The sequence below is a fragment of the Somniosus microcephalus genome, chromosome 5 (genome assembly GCF_052327205.1).
Source record: "Somniosus microcephalus isolate GS21.2 chromosome 5, FLI_Smic_1.0, whole genome shotgun sequence".
Lineage (NCBI taxonomy): Eukaryota > Metazoa > Chordata > Chondrichthyes > Squaliformes > Somniosidae > Somniosus > Somniosus microcephalus.
Window position 1 is genome coordinate 112762841 of NC_140991.1, and position 23650 is coordinate 112786490.

The 23650-nt window shown below is 44.8% G+C and overlaps 1 protein-coding gene across 3 annotated transcripts in view; it reads left to right on the top strand.

Moving 5' to 3' along the window:
* Positions 1-23650, top strand: part of LOC147117265 (adenylate cyclase type 1-like) — a 524560-nt gene that overhangs the window by 174491 nt on the left and 326419 nt on the right. For 2 of the 3 annotated variants that reach the window (XM_085988088.1, XM_085988086.1), the window contains exon 6: positions 18911-19000. The exons of the other annotated variant lie outside the window; for it this stretch is intronic. In XM_085988088.1, coding sequence (XP_085844214.1) covers positions 18911-19000 — 90 coding nt within the window. The remainder of the gene's footprint in view (positions 1-18910; positions 19001-23650) is intronic. 3 annotated transcript variants of the gene reach the window in all.

Below are 23650 nucleotides of genomic sequence, written 5' to 3' on the forward strand. Positions count from 1 at the left end.
GGGCGGGTGGCCTTGATCAGGCTTGCTCTGTCCGGCCTATAGAAGTGCGGTTTGCACTCGGCGCAGATTTGGCAGCTCTTGGTCATGGTCCTGACCTCCTCGATGGAGTAGGGCAGGTTACGGGATTTGATAAAATGGAAAAACCTGGTGACCCCCGGGTGGCAGAGGTCATTGTGGAGGGACTGCAGCCTATCACTCTGCGCGTTGGCGCATGTACCACGTGATAGGGCATCTGGGGGCTCATTGAGTTTCCCTGGCCGATACAAGATATCATAATTGTAGGTGGAGAGTTCGATTCTCCACCTCAAGATCTTGTCGTTCTTGATTTTACCCCTCTGCTTATTATTAAACATAAAAGCTACTGAACGCTGGTCAGTGAGCAGGGTAAATCGTTTCCCGGCCAGGTAATGCCTCCAGTGACGCACCGCTTCTACAATAGCCTGGGCCTCCTTTTCGACGGAGGAGTGTCTCGTCTCGGGGCCCTGGAGGGTCCTTGAGAAAAAGGCCACGGGTCTGCCCGCCTGGTTAAGGGTCGCGGCTAGGGCGAAGTCGGAGGCATCGCTCTCCACTTGGAAGGGGATGGACTCATCCACCGCGTGCATTGCGGCCTTCGCGATATCGTTCTTGATAAGAGTGAAGGCTGCACACGCCTCTGGTGTCAGGGGGAAGGAGGTGGCTTTGATGAGGGGCCTGGCTTTGTCTGCATAGAGGGGCACCCACTGGGCGTAGTAGGAGAAAAACCCCAGGCATCTCTTCAGTGCTTTTTGGCAGTGGGGAAGGGGTAGCTCCATTAGGGGGCGCATTCTGTCGGGGTCGGGCCCGATGACTCCGTTCTCCACCACGCAGCCGAGGATGGCCAGGCGCTTGGTGTGAAACATACATTTTTCCTTATTGTACGTTAGGTTCAGCCGTTGGGCCGTACGGAGGAAATTTGCTAGATTAACGTCGTGGTCCTGCTGGTCGTGGCCGCAGATGGTGACGTTATCCAAATAGGGGAAGGTTGCCCGCAGCGCGTTCTGGTCAACCATTCGGTCCATCTCCCTTTGGAAGACCGAAACCCCGTTGGTGACGCCGAAGGGGACCCTAAGGAAGTGGTAGAGGCGGCCGTTTGCCTCGAAGGCAGTATACTGGCGGTCCTCATGGCGGATGGGCAGCTGGTGGTACGCTGACTTAAGGTCGATGGTGGAGAATACTTTGTATTGCGCAATCTGATTGACCATATCAGATATGCGAGGGAGGGGGTACGCGTCCAGCTGGGTGTACCGGTTTATGGTTTGGCTGTAGTCGATTACCATGCGGCGTTTTGCAGTGGTTTTAACGACTACAACCTGGGCTCGCCAGGGGCTAGTGCTACCTTCGATAATGCCCTCCTTCAAGAGCCGCTCCACCTCAGAGCTGATAAAAGCTCTGTCCCCGGCACTGTACCGCCTGCTTTTGGTAGCGATGGGTTTACAGTCGCGGGTGAGGTTAGCGAACAGGGGAGGGGGGGGGACTTTTAATGTGGAAAGGCTGCAGGTGGTTTGCAGCGGGCGATTTAAAAGTTGTTGGTTGCAGACTGTGAGTGGGGGGAGGGGTCCACCGTATGCTAGTGTGACACTCTTAAGGTGGCACTGAAAATCCAACCCTAGCAGGACGGCAGCGCAAAGACGGGGCAGGACTAGCAGTTTAAATTTTTGATATTCAGTGCCCCCTACTGACAGGGTCACCACACAGTAGCCGCTGATGTCCATTGACTGGGACTTGGACGCCATAGAAATGCGATGGTGCGTTGGCAGAATCGTGAGGGAGTGGCTACGTACCGTGTCGGGGTGGACGAAACTCTCAGTGCTCCCGCTGTCGATCAGGCAACTGGTGGCGCGGCCGTTTACCGCGATATCCATCATGGAGCTGGATAGATGGTGAGGGTGGCCTTGATCCAGCGTCACGGAGGCCAGTATGTGGCTTAGTGAGTCACTATAGTCATCCGCCGAGACGGTGGTCGGTTCCGGTGACGAAATGGCGGTTGAGTGCGTTGGATACGATGGCGGCGGATGCCATGCGGCCGGGGGTACACAAAATGGCGGATAAGATGGCTGCTCCCACGGCCCGCACGCTGCGCTGCTGGCTGGCTTCCCCTTGCAGGCGTTAGCGTAATGGCCTTTCTTCCCGCAGCCCGAGCAGGTAGCTGTCTTAGCTGGGCAGTGCGCTCTGGGATGTTTTAACTGGCCACAGAAATAGCATTTTTGGGCCTGGTTACTGGGCATCGAAGCAGTTCTTACCGGAGGCTGCTGTCTCGGTTGGGTCGCTGCAGCGGTTGGTGCCGGGGGCGGCGGTCCCGTGTCCCACGGTTTCGATTGCCATGTCTCGGCGCCGTTACGGGGGTATGCCTCGAGGTTTCGGTGGGCCTCCTCTAACGAGAGCGCAAGGGCAATGGCCGTCTTCAGGTCGGGTTCCTTGCTTTCTAGCAGTCTCTGCCGGGTGTGGTCTGACTGGAGGCCCCTGACGAAGGCATCACAGGCGAGTCCCTGCGCGTGCTCCACAGCCGTTACCGCTTTACAATCGCAGTCTCTGCAGAGTGCCAGTAGCGCCCGTGCAAATGCCCCTACCGATTCTCCCGGTTGCTGCCTGCGGGATCCCAAGAGGTGTCGGGCGTAAATTGTGTTCACTGGGCGCGTATATTGCCCTTTTAGTAGCTCGAGGGCCGCCACATACGTATTAGAGTCCTGGATTAGCATATATACTTGATGGCTCACCTGGGCGGCCAAAATTTTCAGTTTGTGATCCTCCTCTGTAACCTGTGAGATTGCGAGGAAGGATTCAAAGCAGCTCAGCCAGTGTTCAAACTTGGCTGATGCACCCACATCTTGAGGGTCGAGGTCCAGGCGTGGTGGTCTGAGGGCTCTCAGCAATGTCTGCTGTATCCGTTGCTGTTGTTGCTCCTCAGGTGTCGCCATTTAACTTTTAGCTAATAAAATTGATACGCTTATCAATTACTTCATAAAAGGTGATGAGTCGAAGAAGAGATGATGAGTCGAAAGAAGAGATGAATAAGGCTTTTATTAGCTAAGAAGAGACCATGCTTCTTCGTGAGTGACTGAACAAGTCTGAACGAAACCCACACAGTGGTGGGTGGAGTCAGCTGAGGCATGCCTCCATACACAGCGCCACCCAGAGGTGGCAATATACAATACAGTGGTTTACCACACCTACCTGGACCACCAAGGCAGCCGCAATCCTGAGCGATCCGCCTGGCACTCGAGCAGAGTGCCAGGCTGATCGATCGCGGGCAGGAACCTGGGCAAAAAACTGGAACACGAAAGGTACGATTTTTTTTACTTACCTCGGACACCTCGTTTTTAATCATCACCCCCGAAGCGGCCGGCTGGCCGATGCCCGCCTCCTGCAGCTGTCGGTGTTTTCGACCGGCGATGCTGCAGGTGGTGGAAGTCAATTTCGGGTCTGGGGCGTTACCGGGGCGATGCGCACGGAGATGACGCCACAATCTCCGGGCAAAGTAGACCCGGGCACAATGTTGTAGCACTGCCACAAAACTTCCACCAAATATGATGGGAGTCGATGTCAGCACCGCGCCCGGTCATAAAACCATTTGCGCCCCGCTAGCGCCCCCCAGGGGCACTAACGGGAGGCATAAAGGCACCCAATTTTGCCCCCATAGTGCTTTTAACACTACCCCACAAAATCATTTATTGTGGAAAAAAAAGTGACTGGCGTAGAATTTGGCTTTGTGCGATAGTGTAAAATGGGTGATAGCGAATCGGCAACCCGTTTTACAGCCATCCCAAATTTTATTTCCATTGACTTCAATGGAATGTAAATGAGAATGTAAAATGGGCTGCCAATTCACTATCACCCATTTTACACTATCCCACAAAGTCAAGATCTACCCCACTGACATTTCTACATTCATCTCCAACAAAACATCATCAATGAAGTGCTCTCATGATGTACATCAGAGCACCTCTATGCCAGTAATTAGAAGTTACTAACCTGAACATTTGCTTTTATTTAAATAAAAAGAATGGATTTTGCTTATGGGAGCGTGCGGAAGCCTCCAATCTGGAAAAAATCTACGCCCTTACCTGAGGGCTTCCGAGGTGCGTCTCGTTCCGATCCTGGGTCTCTCCAATTCCAAGTGTGCAGGGCCTACGTATCCCAGAGGTGCATGCGGTTCGCAAGCGCCCCTGGGATCACGTGGGCCATGGGGAGCCAATCAAAGAAGGGAATCTCCCTTCATACACTTGACAGATAGACCTGTCAAATATATGAATGGAGATCACCCTAAAAACACTTTAAAACATTAAATACATGTTTTTAATCAAAAAATTTTAATTAGTTGAAATTACAATAAATTAAATATTTTAAACAAAAATTAAATTTTTTGAATACATAATTAAAAATTTTTACGGGGCTGAAAATAAACTTACCTTTTTTAAAGTATTTTTAAATGATAAATGAGTGAAAAGCTTTTTTTTTACTTTTTTCAATTCTTATCCTGGTAAAAACAGGCCTTACACCTGCTTATACCAGACGTAAGAATTCTAAGGTTTTTCTGCGGGCAGAGGGTCTCCAGAAAGCGGAACTATCTGCCCGCAGAGGCCTTTCTCCAGGGCAGGCATCCGATCTGTCAAGAGCATTCTTGACAGATCGGAAATGCTGGTTTCCAGCGCATGCGCTGTGCATGCCTGAAACCGGCATTTCTGATGTCCCTACGGGTGTATACACAGCGCGTACCCACCCGTAGGGATCGGAATATCTGGCCCAATATTGCCAACTATGTAGTCACATTTTATGTCATATTTCACAATGCTTTTTTTAAAGTTAGCCTTTATAGGCAAACAGGATGGACACGGGCTCCCAAAGGATTACCATACCTGACGTTTGCATTCCAGACATTGCAACTGCACCAGATAGTCATTTATCTACTATGCAGCATGGAACAAAACAAAAACATCCCACACTTTCAGTAATGCTGTTGTGTCAGATATGAAAAATGTGCTGCCTGACACACCCCTCCCCCCATCAAGGATTAATAATACGTTAGCATTTTGTGTGAACATCCATGTTACTGCTTCATGACTGCACCACCTTTTTCTCCCCCAGCTGTGCTCTCAAGGTTATTTGGAAGGTCCAGGTAACCTTTTGCTGATCTCAGCAGTTATACCTTCTGACGATTGCAGACTTCCTATGCAATTTATAAATATGTGCTCAGTTTAATATGGAATTTATACCATGAGTGTGAGGAACTTCATAACTCACGTGTATCAAAGGTGAGTGAGCTGTGAAGCTTCTACTCACAATTATGATAAATTCCATGTTTTTGCCTAACTATGGAGTAAATATTTATAAATTGCATAGCCTGAATGGCCTTGTGACAGCAGCCATCTTGTACAAGAAGGTCATTTCTGTGTCCAGTATGTTTTCTAACAGTGGTGGGGGCTGCACCTCAGTACCAACCTGTAAGTGGTTGGAAATAGTTAGTTAGGTTGGCAGTAGGAATAGGAAACTTGTCCTGTTGCTTGACTTTCAAGCGATTGGAGGACTTGCGTGCAGTTATGGAATTCAAGTCTGAACAAAGATGTAGGGGGCGATTTTCCCACTGGAGGTGAGATGGAGGCGGGCTTCGGTTTGCATGGGTTTGAAACTCACCTCCACTGATAGGTTTCAAAAATTTGCGATTTTCCCATGATTGGCCACTTGATTTCAGAGATGTGGGATGCTCTTGCTCAATTAGTGTTTTGGGACTGAAACTCGCCTCTGTTGACAGCACTTTTCCAGTCTGATTTTATGACTTCTTGCTCCCTTGGCTCATTCCACAGCATTTCTGCATCTCCTACGTCCAACATCTTTTGATAAACCACTATGTCCAATTCCAAGGCAAGGGCTTACCCGAGGCTCTCGGATGAGGCGCTGTAAATGTTGTTTGTGGGGGTGACAGCTGGCATGGAGGTGCTCTTCCACTCATCTCGGAGGAAGGGGCCTGCCAAAGAAACCAAGGCTGTGTGGGTACAGCTGGCAAGGGATATAACCTCCAGATCTGTGTTCAGATTGGGAGACTGTTTCTGTGTATTGATGAAATACCATCCCTGTTGGAAAGTATTAAGATAACTTGAAGCCAAAATGTTGCCGTTATGCCATCTGTTCTTTCGCCTTAGGCAACTCCACATTGCGGGCACTGGCACATTTGCGTTGTCAGGTTGGTGGCCTGAGTGAAAGGAGGCCAGAGAGTCATGTCCATTGTCAATGATGTCCTAGGATGGAGCCAAGGACATGTGCCAACTTGGGCAACCTATGCAAATCTGGCCATGATAAGTTCATCCCTTGCATCCCGGGCAGCCATATGCTCGTGTGCTGCTACTGCCGCTGGTCGATGCACTGGTGCTCTGACCCCCTCCTCCTCCAGATCCTCCTCCTCTTCCTCCTCCTCCTCCTCATCTGAGGTCGATGCAGAAAGAAAACGAATGGTTCCCATTGTAGATGCCTCCTTTGGGGAAGCGCTCATTGCAAGCGGGGAGAGGGTCTTCAAAGGAGGTCCCACAGTTGATGGAGTCAAGCTGCAGCACCTCCGATTTCAGAAGGCCTTCTAAAAGTGCTCAGAGACCTTTTAAAGCCAAGGTCTGGCATCATCTGAAGCAAACAGGTCATGACTGTGTAAAATAGGTTGTTGGAGCATTAATAAAATGCTTCATGGAAAGTCATGTGACATAATTCACTGGTGACTTTGAGCTTCACTCATGAAAATGGTATCACATTACATGACTGGTTACAAAGATTTTATTACTTATATTGCCATTCTGAAATATGATACGCGAATATTATAGCTGTGCAGGCAAAGGTGGTATCAGAAGATCTTCATATAACAAAAGAAAGAATATCTGCTAGAAGCACGTAATTTTTACATCTATGATTATTAATGGCCATTGGAACATGGCGATTGATAGGAACATAGGGACAGGAGTAGATCATTCAGCTCCTTGAACCTACTCTGCCATTCAATGGGATCAGGAAGTGTAGTAAACAAGGTAAGTGAGCTGCAGGCACAAATAGCCACATGGGAATATGATGTTGTGACAATAACTGAGACCTGGCTCAAAAAAGGGCAGGATGTGCTATTAAATATTCCTGGTTATAAAGTGTTCAGGAAAGATAGGGAATGAAAGATAGGAGGTGGTGTGGCAGTATTGGTTAAGGAGAATCTTACAGTGCTGGAGAGGGAGGATGTCCTGGAGGGGTCAAGGACAAGAGTTAAGAAATAATAGAGGTGCCATTACACGACTAGGTGTATTCTATAGGCCACCAATTAGTGGGAAAGATATGGAGGAGCAAATTTACAGAGAAATTACATAGAGGTGCAAGAACTATAGAGTAGTGATAATGGGGGTCTTCAACTATCCTAATATAGACTGGGATCGTAATAGTGTTAAGGGCAGAGAAGGGGAAGGTTTCTGAAGTGTGTTCAGGCGAACTTTTTGATCAGTATGTTTCTGGCCCGATGAGGGAGGAGGCATTGCTGGATCTGGTTCTGGAGAATGAAGTGGGTCAAGTGGAGCAAGTGTCATTGGCTGAACATTTAGTGAACAGTGATCATAGTATCACAAGGTTTAGATTAGCTATGGAAAACAACAGGGAGCAATCTAGAGTAAAAATATTTAACTGGGGGAAGGCCAATTTCAGTGGAATGAGAATGGACCTGGCCTGGGTAAACTGGAATCAAAGGCAGGCAAAACTGTATTGGAACAATGGGCTGCATTTAAAGAGGAAATAGTTCAGGTACAGTTGAGGTAAATTCCCACTAGGGGGAAAGGCAGGGCAACTAAAGTCAGGGCTCCCTGGATGACGAAAACAAGTGTGTATGACAGATGTCAGGTTGCAAATACATCTGAGAATCAGGCTATATATAGAAAGGTCAGAGGAGAATTGAAAAAGAAAATAAGAGGGGCAAAGAGAAGCTATGAGAATAGAATGGCAGCCAACATAAAAAGGTAATCAAAAGTCTTCTGTCGGCATATTAAATAATAAAAGGGTAGTAAGAGAAGGGGTGCGGCCAATTATGGACCAAGAAGGAGAACTATGCATAGAGGCAGAGGGTATGGCTGAGTTACTGAACAAGTACTTTGCATCTGTCTGCACCAAGGAAGAGGATGCTGCCATAGACATAGTGAAGGAGGAGGTAGTGGAGACACTTGATAGTATAAAAATTGATAAAGAAGAGACATTAGAAAGGCTGGCTGTACTTAAAGTAGATAAATCACCATGAGCGGATGGGGTGCATTTTAGGATGCTGAGGGAATTGAGGGAGGAAATCATGGAGGTACTGGCCATAATATTCCAATTCTCCATAGATATGGGGGTGGTGCCAGAGGACTGGAGAATTGCAAATGTTACACCATTGTTCAAAAAAGGGTGTAAAGATAAACCAAGCAACAACAAGCCAGTCAGTTTGACCTCGGTAGTGGGGAAGTTTTTAGAACCAGTAATCAGGGACAAAATTAACAGTCACTTGGATAAGTGTGGATTAATTGAGGAAAGCCTGCACGGATTTGTTAAATGTAAATCGTGTTTAACCAACTTGATCGAGTTTTTTGATGAGATAACAGAGAGGGTTGATGAGGTTAATGCAGTTGACGTAGTGCACATGGATTTCCAGAAGGTGTTTGACAAAGTGCCACATAATAGGCTTGCCTGCAAAGTTGAAGCCCATGGAATAAAAGGGACAGTGGCAGCATGGATATGAAATTAGCTATGTGACGGGAAACAGAGAGTAGTGGTGAACGCTTGTTTTTCGGACTCCAGGAAGGTGGTGCTCCCCAGGGGTCGGTTCTAGGACCATTGCTTTTCTTGATATATATTAATGACTTGGACGTGGGTGTACAGGGCACAATTTCAAAATTTGCAGAAGATATAAAACTTGGAAGTATAGTCAACAGTGAGGAGGAGAGTGATAGACTTCAGGGAGACATAGGCTGATGAAATGGGCGGACACGTGGCAGATGAAATTTAACACAGAAAAGTGTGAAGTGATACATTTTGGTAGAAAGAATGAGGAGTGGACATATAAACTAAATGGTACAATCCTGAAGGGGGTGCACAAACAAAGAGACTTGGGGGTATGTGTGCAAAAATTGTTGAAGGTGGCAGGGCAGGTTGAGAAAGCAGTTAAAAAGGCTTATGGAGCCCTGGGATTCATAAATAGAGGTATAGGGCTTGATTTTATCGATGGGGACGTGATGGAGGTGGGACTCCCACTTTTTGGGTTGTAGTCCCGCCTCCATCGACTTGTGGCCAACCCACACTATTTTCCCTTGATTGACCTTGTTAAGCCCGCCCAGCGGGCTCAGCAGGCCAATTAAGGGACACATGGTTACTGGTGACATTAGCGATTGACATTTCATCTGTCAAGAGCTTCTGACAGATGAAAAATCAGCGTTTGACAGCTCTGTGAAGCTGCCAAACACTGACAATCTGTCATCTAACTTCAGTCCTTCTACTCAGACTCAGTTAGAGATCTCTCCAGACCAGAAAGCAGAGGCTGCAGCTTTTGACAGTTCAGCGGCCATTCTGCTTTCTGTGCCGGTGAGCTGAGGGACTCCCGAGACCTGAAGGGAGGAAGCCTGCAGGAGAAAGTAAAGGTAAGTAAAACTTATTAAAACACTTTACACTTACCTCACACACTTACCTCTGCACACATGCACCCATCACTCACCTGCACAATGGACATCTCGACCCCTCCAACCCCTTCAGACCGACGGTCCACCTCGCTAACTTGGTATGGTTCGGAGCTGTCGGGAAGCCCACACTTCAGGGCTAAAATAGGGATTAGGCAAAAAACTGCCTGTTAACTACCTGTTAACAGGCAGTTAATTGGCACTAATCCCCTTCCTGCCTCGGGGAAGTGACTCCCAGCACAGGTCGGATACCCGCCTCCTGGGACATTGGCATGGAGGCGGGTTCCTGCCCCCCGATTCTGCAATTTTCCCACCTCTCCCACCTCCAAACCCGCCTCGTCGGGGCTTGGAAATTCGAGCCCATAGAGTACAAAAATGTGGACATTATGATGAACCTGTATAAAACACTGATTTGTCCTCAACTGGAGTATTGTGTCCAATTCTGGGCACCACACTTTGGGAAGGATGTGAAGGCCTTAGAGAGGGTGCAGAAAAGATTTACAAGAATGATTCCAGGAACGAGGAACTGCAGTTACGTTGATAGATTGGAGAAGCTGGGGTTGTTCTCCTTGGAGCAGAGAAGATTGAGAGGAGATTTGATAGAGTTGTTCAAATTCATGAGAGGTCTGGACAGAGTAGATAGAGAGAAACTGTTTCCATTGGCAGAAGGGACGAGAACCAGGGGACACAGGTTTAAGGTCATTGGCAAAAAAGCCAAAGGCGATGAAAGAAAAAGGCCTAGAAATTCGGTTGAGGCGCCAAAGTGGCGCCAAGTTCGCCTGGGCGCTGATTTTTGCACAGCGTTCGGAGTAATACCGATCGCCAGAAATTCAGTTTCAGCACCCCTAGAGGGAGACGGGGCGAGGCTTGAGGCGCTCCGCGTCCCTCTTAGGGCGTTGAAACTGAATATCACAGCGCAACCTGCCGCAGCGCCACACGCTGCGGCACGGCGCGCTGCAGTACTGCAGGCCTTCCTCCCATTGTTAAGGGGGAGGGGCCTGCAACAGCGCGATCCCCAATCGCGAGTGCCGGCAAAAGAGCCCGGCACCGAGGAGAAGTGCCGGGCTCTCGGGAAACAGCCGGCAATGCCGTGGGGGGGGGGATCAGGAGGCCGGGGACGGAGGTGCTGGCAGGCGGCCACCGAAAAAAGCGGCCGCCCCGCCCCTCCACCTTAACTTGCGCCACTGCCGGCACAGCAAGGCCCCGTGAACTGGGTGCGGGTAGCGAACGGCGCTACAGCAGCGTTCGCTACCAAATATCGCGATCGGGGCGCTAATCGGGCGCTGCGCACACCGATGACGTCATCGGTGGCGGCGCAGCACAACAGGCTAATGCCACCATTAGCGCCCCCGCTGAATATCGTGGGAGGCACAGCCAGTGGCGCTACAGCCACTGACTGCCATCTTTAGGCACTAACAGGTGGTGTTACATACCCAATTTCTCCCCCAAAATGTTTTTACGCAGCAAGTGGTTAAGATCTGGAATGCACTGCCTGAAAGGGTGGTTAAGGCAGACTCAATCTTATCTTTCAAAAGGGAGTTGGATAAGTAGCAGAAGGAAAAAAAGTTGCAGGGTGACGGGGAAAGGGTGGGAGAGTGGGACTAGCTGAGAGCAGGCACGGGCTCGACGGCTGAATGGCCTTCTTCCGTACTGTAACCATTCTATGATTCTATGATTCTAAGTACAGGTACAACACCGGTAATCTGGCACCCGATGGTGAGGCACCTTCAGTGGTCCGGCACGAGGAAGGTCCTGCTGTCACATTCCCTCCCTGGGATGGGTCCGGCTCGGGTCCCGGGACCGCCGCTGGGTCTGGATCAGCACCTGGACCGCGCAGCATCAACGACGGCTCGGCGGAGCGATGGAGCCCGAGCCCGAGCCGCCTGTGGGTGGCGGGGTCGGCGGCGGCACAGGGAGGGCAGCAGCAGGAAGAGGAGGAGCAGGTGGTGGCGGTGTTTGTGGTGACTTTCGACACCTTCAGTGGTTCGGAATTTTCAATGGTCCGGCACCGGCCTGGTCCCGAGGGTGCCGGATTACCGGGGTTGCACCTGTAGAGCTGGGAATGTCTGACTGCTAAAGCAATGCTAGGTTAAAGCATACTGAGTCAGAAGGGATAGTAGTAGGCCATTCAGCCCCTCGAGCTTGTTCCATCATTCAATGAGATCATGGCTGATCTGCGACCTACCTCCATATACTCGCCTTTGGCCCATATCACTTAATACCTTTGGTTAACAGAAAGCTGTCAATCTCCAATTTAAAATTAACAATTGATCTAGCATCAATTGCTGTTTGCGAAAGAGAGTTCCAAACTTCTACCACCCTTTGTGTGTAAAGTGTTTCCTAATTTCACTCCTGAAAGGTCTGGCTCTATTTTTTAGACAATGCCCCCTAGTCCTAGAATCCCCAACCAGCGGAAATAGTTTCTCTCTACTCTATCTGTTCCTTTTAATGTCTTGAAAACGTCGATCAAATCACCCCTTAACCTTCTAAATTCTAGGGAATACAACCCTAATTTGTGTAATCTTTCCTTGTAACTTAACCCTTGAAGTCCGGGTATCATTCTGGTAAACCTACGCTGCACTCCCTCCAAGATCAATATATCCTTCCTGAAGTGTGGTGCCCAGAACTGCTCACAGGGCGCCAGGTGTGGTCTAACCAGGGTTTTGTACAGCTGCAGTATAACTTCTACCCCCTTGTATTCTAGTCCTCTAGATATAAAGGCCAGCATTCCATTAGCCTTTGTGATTATTTTCTGTACCTGTTCATGACATTTTAATGATACAGCAGCACAGCGTCCTGAAGCCATGTTATATATCCACATTAAATAGCAGATCATGGGCTGAGGGCTTTGATTCCTCACACACTGCTTTTGATTTAGCTAGACTATTGTGGGTGGGCACGAAGTGAATAGGAAACACTGCTTCAGAAGAAAACACAGTCAACCCAGCCCAGTTTCCAGAGGAGTGTCTGAAAATCAGGCGGCCAGTCAACCTGGCCCACTCTTGTACACTTCACAGTAGTGGGCTATTGGTAAAGGCCATGGAGAAGATATCCAGCTGTGTTCTTGGTGAGTGCATGGCTGAGGGACACGTCAGAGAAAAGGGAAAAGTAAAGTGACCTCACCACAAGGAGGGAGAGGAAATAAGAAGGAGAGGTACCCTGGGTCACTCTAGATAGCTCCTACTACCCAGTTACAGAGTGACATTAAAAAAGTCTTGGCACTGCCTTTCCCTACCCACAGCCTAGGGTTGGTTCAGGGGCTACAGTGATCGTGAAAGAGAGAAAAATAATAAAAACGCCTTTAACTTTTTTTTAAATACCTCTTACTGCAGGACAGCTAACTACTTTATTTGTTTCTTTTTACTTAAGTTTCTCTTGACATTAAAATTAAGGTAATAGGGCTTTTCATTATTTAATATTGAAGATCCTGTGAATTGGAGAAACATAGTAATGCCTACTAATAAACATTAGGGTGAAATTGTTCACAAAACTGGCGATAGCAAGTCAACAGCCCGTGGTACATCCCGCCAGACTTTCTTTACCATTGGATTTCTGGTCATGTTATCTTTACTTTTATTGTTCATTATGCTAGATGTTTTTTTTTTGCTAATTTCACAGTTACAATCTCAGTTTTCACATAACTACAGTTCTCTTTGATAGATATTGAGCTTTTAAGGTCTTTGTTTCTAAGAGGTTTTATTTCCTGCTGTGGTATTTTGTCATCGTAACTGCTCTCATTGCTCTGACGTTGGCCCAGTCGTTGGGATTTTTACCCAGTCTCAAGTGCCATAGGCTTGTAACATAAACAAAAATATACAGGAACATGGTTAAAACAATGCACTTTAATTTATCAAAATAGCTGTTTGCTATTCGACACTTTTCTGTTATGCTTATCATAATTGTAAAAGCTTTACTCATGAAAATAGAAGAAACAATATTTAGTTTTGAATTTTACAGATAAATAATTGTAAAATAGAAATAGTGGGGTAAAGTTTCCACTTTGGGTGCCCGTTTTGAAAAGTGTTTTATTTTCACACTGAGTTTCTGCTCAAACTCATTTGCATATCACCGAATGCAAAATCTGCCATGAACCAGTGCAATCCGGCAACATTTTAAAAGGTACTTTAAAAAAAATTGCTTTAAAAAATATTCCTTGATATATTTAATAGTGGTAACTTGGTAAAGTTTGATTAATACAGCTGAAAACGGGTTTATCGCAATGTCAAGCCACCACCTGTGAGTAACCCAATCTTAAATGACTGAAAATGACTTTTAAGAAATATACACAACTATTTTCTAGTTAGATTAGGGTACAGTAGTCAGTTCATTCGTAATTTTTTTTTAAAGATTTCATTCAACACCTTTCAAAACGTATCTGTTAGCCTCCTTGCGCCTAAAAGATCTAGCTTAATTTTCAGTGCCTACTCGAAGGTCTGCAAATGAGTGCAATTAGCGAAGACTACCAATGGTGATTAATTCACCCTGAGGACATGGCCAGTTTTGTTCGCGGGGGTTGCTTTTTGCATGACATTTTAAAAACTAGCATAAAAGATTGCGGGAAACTCAAGCTGCGCTGAACGTAATTTGTGCTAATCGAGCAGTAACTCCAGGCCAGTGTAATTAATCTAATTAATTGATAACAGCAAGGGAAACAGGACATCTGGGGCCTGAGTGAACAAGCAACTGTGTATCTCCTTAACCAATCAGATTGAAGGATTGTGAATTAACAGTGCAAGGACTAAGAAAGAGGGTGAATTAGACTGCGTGAATTCAATGTCAAATCAGTTACAGAAAGAGAAATAAAGAGAAGGAAAGAAAGGTTGGATTAAGAGAGAGAGAAAAAAGGAAAAGTTAAAAATAAATTTTTAACAATTGGACTTTTTAAAAATCTCTAACAACAATTAACATAATTGTAATAATTTATTTTCAGTGCCATAGAGGTTGATTGGCTGTGATTAACACATATCATGTCATTAAAAGGGTACAGGAAACTCTTTTTTATCCGGCACCGACGGGACCCGCGTGGTGCCGGTTGATCAAAAAGTCCGGATTACAGAGAGGTATACTTATCAAGATACGAGAGCCCTGTACACGGCCACAGGTGCAGGAGCCCCGGTTACACGGCATTTGTGCAGGAGTCCCCGTTACACGGCCACAGATCCAGGAGTCCCTGTTGCATGGCCACAGGTGCAGGAGTCCCAGTTACACAGCCACAGATCCAGGAACCCCGGTTACACGGCCACTTATATATAGTAAAACTTACCTGAACCATAGACGTCTCCTCTGCAAGATTCTAGAGATGACAAAAGATATTCACTTAACAGAGCTGTTAGAAAGCATGCTTCAGAATCGCCGGTTCTATGTTGAACTAGGTGGGAAGCGCAGCAGGTGGCGTATTCAGAAGAATGGTCTTCTTCAGGGAAGCGTGCTTGCACCGCTGCTGTACAACATCTATACGAATGACCAACCTATAGACAGTGTCACATGCCGTTTTATATATGCTAATGACTTATGTGTCACTGCCCAAAGCACTGATTTTAACACCGTGGAGAAAACGCTTTCTGAGGCCTTGGAGGGACTAAAATCCTACTATGAAGAAAACCACCTTCGCGCAAACCCATCAAAGACGCAAGTTTGTGCATTCCATCTCAGAAACCGTGAAGCCAAACGCCAGTTGAAAGTAACCTGGTGTGGAGCAACACTGACGCATTGCGAGCACCCTATCTACTTAGGAGTCACCCTTGACTGATGCCTCACCTTCAAGAACCACATCGAGAAGACAAAGGCAAAAGTGAGTGCACGAAACAACATCCTGAATAAGCTCACTAACACAAGATGGGGAGCAAGCCCGAAAACATTGCGAACCAGTGCACTTGCTCTTTGCTATTCCACTGCCGAATACGCCTGCCCTGCATGGGAAAGGTCTACTCATGCCAAGAAGATGGATGCCGTTCTGAATGCAAGCTGCCGATTTATCACAGGTTGCTTAAAACCAACAAACACCAACAGCCTATGTATCCTGGCGGGTATCGCTCCCCCTGATATAAGAAGAACGGTAGCCAGCAAGAAAGAGCGACTCCGTCAAACATCAGATGAGAGGCACCCTCTGCATTGTCATACACCTACACCCAGCTGCCTAAAGTCAAGGAAGAGCTTCATGAACAGTGTTGTTCCGTTACAATCAACCTCATCTGAAGCCCGCATCGCCTTGTGGAAAGACCGGCTCGCCAGTCTTGAACAACCCCAGCGATGGAAATTTTACCTGATGAAAGCCTTCCCCCAGGAGCTAATTGCAACTGGGCAATCTGGAAGTGCCTTAACAGACTTAGGACCGGTGTAGGTTGATCAAAGGTGTCACTAAGCAAATGGGGATATTCAACCAGCCCGACAACTTGTGAATGTGGAACTGAGGCACAGACTATGCAACATCTCCTGCAATGCCCATCGTTAGAGGAACCCTGCACTGTTGCAGATCTTGCCGAATCCAACAACAAGGCGCAAAAATGTGTCCAGTTCTGGCTGGGCTATGTATAGACTGTCCGTGGACACGATAAGAAGAAGAAGACCTGAACCTACTTCTAAATTTTGCCGGTTAAGAGAGTTTCCTGTACTTAGACTTGAAATGACAAGACTTAACTTTCTGTGGCTAGTTTAGTTCATATCAACCGCACAAATACAGCAACTTCACGCCATTCAATGCATTTTAATGGTAAGGCAGACGATTGCCTCATCTAAAAATTCTGTTACATTTGTGCATAAATAACAGAAAGCGTCTTTAGCCTCACAATGTAATTAAAAGCATGAGGGCTAATTCCACAATCCTTGTACTCCCGATAGAGAAGCTGTGTTTAAAAGAGGCATGGACTGGAGTTAGAGCTACAATACTGCAGTGAGTGCCAATTCTCTGGCCCACTTTTTCTGCCAGCAGAGTTCTTGCTGGGAGTGTGGCACCACGGAATTAACCCTATTATTTTAATTTTAGAATTACATCTATTTTATGAGAATTTTTGAACAAGAATCAGTAACAATAAAACATTTCCGAGTATTGCATTTATTTCTAAAGATAATGGGGTGAATTTCTGTGTGGGGGGGGAGGGGTTTCCTGATCGTCTGTCACAACTTTAGCAAAAGAGCTATGGAAACCCTGGAAAAATGGTGGAAACAGCCAATTTCCCTGGGGTTTCTGTGGCTTTACCACTGGACGATTGGGAGAGCCCTCAATATCCCAATTGCCCAAGGTTCAATTTCTGGTCTGTGCTGTGCTAACTAATCTCAGCTGGGAGTGTGGAAGTGCTACAATTCGCCTCAGAGCTCCTAGGCTAGAAAGGGGAAAACCAGTGAGGGTTCCTGCTCAAGATCACTATCCAACGATCTCTGATGGAAGGTGCGCATATGTGGATGTCTGCTAAGAACAGGATTGGACAGTGATGCTCTGCGGGATTAAATAGCCTTCTGACAGCATGCTCCAGGTTCACACATGAATAGCCACTTGGGCCCGGCACTGGATGGCTATTGATGTTTGTGAAACTGTATCCAGCACAAATCCGTGCCTTCAAAACAAGAAAGGAGAAATTGGAAAACGAAACAAAATCATAAACTATAAACTACATACTATAAATATAGCTTTAAGAGTGACTTAGCTTTAAGAGTGACTAAATTAAAACAGAAGTTGAGGGACTCTTCATTTTACTACATAATATTTGTCTCATCAGTAATATTTATTGTGCAAGGACAGTGACCAACTACACAGAGACTGCAATTAGACTGAACTCTAGTGTTCCTTAATATTTTATTATGAAAATAAATAGCATATTTTTAGTTTACTTTCAGGTGGCTAAAACATAACATTACATTAAAAAATGTATATGTCATAGTTTTCAAGATAATGATCCAGACATTTTAATGAAGCATAAAATGGTCTAGGTGATGGTGTGTCATGGCTTTTAGTGAGAGCACGCTATTTGCCTAATGATGCAGACAGCAGAATAAACGTAGAAAGAATTATCCAGTCATTACACTGTGGTGTAATGTGAAAGAAGCAGTAGGATACCTGAAAGTTAAAATGAAAATTTTGACTGAGTTGGAACAGAAATTGAAAGCTTTATTGCCTCCTTGTTGGTAACATGAAGGTGCTCCCTGTTTCACATCATGTATTAGGAAAAAATATTGAAGACAGAAAGGGCACAAAAAGCAAAGCTGGTGAGCTTCAATTCTTTTTTCCTGATACTAGTGTCTCTTCACCATGTGCTCAGTATACTGTGTAATACTGATTTTAAATTATGCTAGGAAATGTTAACAATGGATGGCAGGCTTTAATCAGTCATTTAAAAGTGCTGTAGACCTGGAGAAGGTTCCTTGTTTGACAGACTTTGTTGCAGATATAAAAGTGGATGACAAATCTTCAATGCCAGATCCTAGTTGACTAATATGCCATGGAGATTGAGTTGGGCAAATTGGATGTGCACAGATTGGCATCCTGCCTATTCAGAGACACAAAGAATGGTAGTCTGTATAATACCACTGCTACAGGCATGTTCTGCTCTGGTCCTGGGGATTGGTCTGACCTGACAATCCATACTCCCGCAGCAGTTGATGAAATTTCTTGTCAGGCAGCAGGTGGACTTTGGTAGTCATATATAAATATTAGACACTACAGACCAGGGAGCCCATCCACATCTCTTGATTCTCGCGATCAATGGTTTTGAAATCCCAGTGACTGATCAAGAGTCAAACTCTCTGTCTCTTTGTAGAGGATACAGATGTTAATGTTTTAAACATGCCAAATTTGCCCAACAATAATTTTGCCTAACTTTTAAGTTCCTATTGAAATACCTCATCCAGAAAATAATCAGACATCAAGCTTAGTGGAATTTAAACCAATTCTTAAATCACAATGAATAGTAGTCAAAATGTTGGGATGGCTCCTGCTTGCCTGGTAATACTTGGGCAAATCTACTGTGGTCTTAATCATAGGAATAGCTACACTCTCACTTGGAAGCAGCAATGACAGCTTAAAGGAGAGCAGTATTCAGAACTGGACAGACACATGTTTGGCTTAACCCTTATAAACTGATCAGCTTAAGGGCTGTGGTTTTAATAAGACTGCTCCTAAATCATGAATCATCTTATCCCCACAACTTGGGCATAATAGACATTTTAGTTCCATAATATATGGGAGTTGAGCAGAAGAGTGTGGAATCAGGTCGATCTCTGGTCTATCTAGCAGCTCCTTACTCCTCCTCCTCCAGATCCAGGGACCATTCGTTTGTGGGTCCTAAGAAGAGTCCTCAGAAGCAGCGATTCTCTACATCCTCTTCCAGTTGTCTCATGGATCAACGGTAAGTCCTTTTCTGTTGTCCCACTCAATCAGTTAGCAACATTGATCCTATTCCCAGTGAACCATTTTGTTCATGCCCAACTCCCAGTGTTCATGACCTGTTGACAGTATCCTTACTAGATCCTTTATTATCAATGCTGGGCAAGATTTTACACTGAGTATTTAGGAGACCAATTTTTCTTGGTTTTATAAGGGAGGTCTTGAGAATCCTATCTACTGTTCAGTCTTTCTGGTCTCATTCAAGTCTCATGTTGATTTTCATTTCTCCTGCCATAGGTGGCAATGGGCAACCTTGAACATAAAATCCATGCTGTCCCAGTCTCCTGGACTCTGGAACATATTTCTGCATCAAAATTATCAGGAGTTGGGTGACTATTATTCTGTCAAAACAAGTTCTACAAAAAACTCAAAATATGTGAACCAGCTTCAGCTGCATATTCCTAGCAAACTTATATATCCAACAATGAGGTCTTTCTTACTTTTCTGGGTTGAGCTATTCCATTGGAAAGCCATGATGATTTGGTTCTCCATATGCCCAAGCAAATTTCCAGCGCTGCATTATGTTGGCCCATCTATCTCTTCTGATTTATCTTTTGATCAAATCTCTATTTGCAGCAGATTTATTGAAGGCCATCTTCATCTATTTCAAAGTAGTTTGAAGGCACTCTAGGTTTGGTACAGAGCCACAGCCTTCCCTCTTGGTTTGATGTCCACACATTCTGACATTCCATTCTTTCTCTCTCTCTCACTTGCTCCTTTGTATTCAGTTGTCCACCACTCAGGAATTATTCCTGGTTTTCCTTCCAATTGTCAATTCTGATATCTTAGCTTAAAAGCTTAGCTTAAAAGCTGGGGTCTACTACCATGTTTCTTACTGCCACCACGGTGTCTAGGTGGGCTGCACAAGCCTTGGTAAACCTGTTGAAGCTTGAACCAGTACGGGCAATCTTACGTGAATTGGAATTGGTTCCCATTGAATTCATATTAGTTGTCCTTAAAGTAATCCCTTTGGCCATGTTTGAACCTGAGGATCCATGGCATTCCAGGTACTTGGCATCCATCTTCACACACAGACATGCAAAAGAAATATGTTGAGAGTTGGACCCTGATGAAGGCAAAAAGTAATTTTGGAATGCAGTATGCAAAGAGAGTATTGGGTAAAAAGTGGGAGAACAGAGTAACCAATCTTTCACCAGCTTGTGCGCAGTAATGTGGCATTTTATAATGAGAAGCTTACAATTTATGGGGCATGCGGTGTGCCTTATATCTGAAGATGGATACCATTGGAAGGCAAAGCAATGTGTTCTAGCTGGAAAAATATGACCAGAGTTAAGATGTCGGCACTGTGTCATGAATGAAAGATGGCAGAAGATGCTGGCAGAAAGGACAGCATGGTAGTGAAGGTTTGTGGCATCCATAGCCAACCCAGTTATGATGACTGCCTCACTTGATTCTTATAGCAATATCAAGCCACTCGTGCCTCCTTACATTCAATAGAATTTATTTGATTCCTCTAAGACTCCACATGCATGAACCATAGCTTCTTCTCACCTCATCAAAACATTCTCAGATGAAAATAGAGCAATTTTCTGTTCATTAGTGACCTGGTTCTTCCCTTCTACTGCCTCTTTATTAAATGACCTTTCAGAGCTAGGAGAAAGAATTATTCTGTCTGTAGAGGTAGTTAGATCATTGAAACATATCTAATTTCTATTTCATAACTTGGCAGCCTACCTTTAAAATGTAATTATGGTTCAAAAAAGTTCTCCCTGCAGAGAAATCCTCCTATGTGGCTGTTCTGCTTCTGGTCACAGTTCTCTTACTCTTGTTAACAAATGCCTTCTGATAGTTGCACATACTGAAGGAAATATCCTTCCTTCTAGACTCCACAGATACTTATTTTCAGCAGATCGGATCACATAACACGTATAAGGAATCTCCTATTTCAGTCCGGACTGTTTGAAGCATTCCTTAACCTGGCAGCCAGGAAAGGACATGTTAAGACAGTCAGACTTGCATTTATATAGTGTCATAACTTTGTCTATTTTGCATTACATGAGTTTAGCCATTTCATTTCCTTTATTGATCGCTGCACCCTTAATCCTAATCTTCTGATCCATTATGTGTACAAAAATAGGTTTCCATTGTCAAGCCCAGTGCTGTTTCCTTAGTGAGAGAACCTTATCAATAGTATCCCTTTTAAAAATGAAATAGTTACAAAGAATTTTGACTAGCTGTTATTCAGCTTACTTCTATTGATTTTAATATATTCTTAATATTACCCCATCCCATAGCATGAGAACTAATTAGAAAAATTGAAATTATACGATTGTTGAAGCACCCCAAACTGCTGATTGTAATGACTGTATCTAATGTTTTAATTCAGCTCCTTCACACCATCAGGCTTAGTAACTGCCTCAATCCAGTACTACCAAATACATCATTGTCACTTAGCAGTTAAATAAAAGTATATCAAAAATACAAAAGATTCTAAAGTTACTTTTAATAAAATAAATACTAAGAGTGAGACTCATAAAGTTATTTTCTTCTTAGCAAAGGAAACTCTCTAGATCTTCTCTTATGGGGTGATTTTTTCCTTTGGTCATCCCAGCACATAATGGGAGTGCATGTAGGGAAATTGTGCATTCCCACCGCCCCCATTAATTTTCTATCCATTAATGTTCAAGGGTCCTCTACGACTCACCCTGTTCACAAGTTGTAGATACTGTTATGTTATATTATGCCTCTCAATTTTTCCATTTGTTTAAAGACTTAAAAAGCTTAGATATCCACCTGATCATCCTTTCTTGGCATCTATGGTGTGGAGATGCCGGTGCTGGACTGGGGTGGACAAATGTAAGAAGAGAATTTTAGGCCTCTATTTATTGTGGATCTCAAGACAATAACTTGAAAAAACTATCATCAGGTTAAGAGGTAGAGAGGTGTAAAATTAATTTCAGAAGTCCCTGTACACCTTTATAATTTTAGAGTGCTGACATTTCTTATTTTTCTGAAAAATAGATGAAATGGCAGCTTTTTTGTCATAATTAATGAACCACTAATGAAATTGCAGAATTGCATATTTTCAAAATGTGCAGTTCCTGAGAAAACAATTTCATGAGCAGTATTTTTTTCAAAAGCAACAGATCACAAAATTCCTACAGTAATGATCCTTTAACACTTTTCAAGAAGCTAATTTACCACTTAGCTGGTATAATTGTGAGAAAGTTCCTTAATTCAACTGTGGAGTGCACAATTGCAGTAGAAAACCATAAAATGCCAGCAGAGCAAAACAGATTTTACTGATTAGGCGATGCAAGTCCTGGAAACCTCTGTAATGCAGTAGAGGAAACAGAACCCCAAATATAAAGAAAATAAAGAACTTGCAGTTATATAGCGCCTTTCATCACCTCTGGATGTCCTAAAGCACTTTGTAGACAATTAAGTACTTTTGAATTGTAATCAGTGTTGTAATGTAGAAAATGGAGCAGCCAATTTGCACACAGCAAGCTCCCATGAATAGCAATGTGATAATGACCAGTTAACCTGTTTTAGTGATGTTAGTTGAGAGATAAATATTGTCCGGAATACCAGGGATACCCCTGCTCCTCTTTGAATAACGCCATGGGATCTTTTACGTCCACCTGAGAGAGCAGACAGGGTCTCGGTTTAACGTCTCACCCGAAAGAGCATGTCCAACAGTGCAGTGCTCCCTCAGTACTGCACTGGACTGTCAGCCTGGATTATATGTGCAAAGGAAGCAGCAAGCATGGGAATACATGATAGAGATGATGAATATTGTAGTAACCACAAAAAGGACCTGGCAGGAAATGAGAAAGAAGCTGCAATACTTCAAGGAAAGCACAAAGGTAAGGTGTAAATATTTCTGTAAAATATCAGCTCAGGACATATATGTGCATGATGCAAAGTTGTAATTGTAAAAGATATATGGGAAAATAAATATATTGACAGAGAAAAATTAAGAATGCAACACATAAAGTAGTAGAAGTAAAAATGACAGAATTATACAGATTTTATTATGCATGCCATGTTGCAAGTAAGAATATACTCCAGGGATGAATTTCTCTGGCTCAAACCAGCTTTTCTCAATTCCCATTGCTCATAATAGTGCATGTGATGACAATTCAGTACCCAAATGGATGAATGTGCTTATTTGCTGATGATGCCCCATCTGCTCTCTTCAAAGAGAAAAGAGAACTCAGCTGCTCTCCAGCAGAACCTGAAGAGTACCACTTATAAGCACATCAAGCGTTACCACCACCCCCACCACTCCATCCACACAGCTCTTATGTTTAAGGGCAAAACTCCCACATAATTGAAAAGAACAGGTGGTGGACCCCCAAAACGAGATCCACTAATGGCGTATGAGCATGCTATTATGGATCTGCAATGAAATCAGAAAATTCTGAAAATACACAAGAAAAGATCCATTTCTGGTGTGCTCCTTCATTAGAACTGAAAACTAGTAAGCCTCCTTTGTAGGGTTGAAAAAAAAATTCCTGAACAGGGGAAGAAACAGCCGATTCTTCATTCGCAGAGATGAAGCTCATGGATAGAATGGCCTGTTACTGAATCTGTTAACTTCCCCTCTGTGATTGGGTTATCTGTTGTTTTTTCCCTTCTCTTTTAC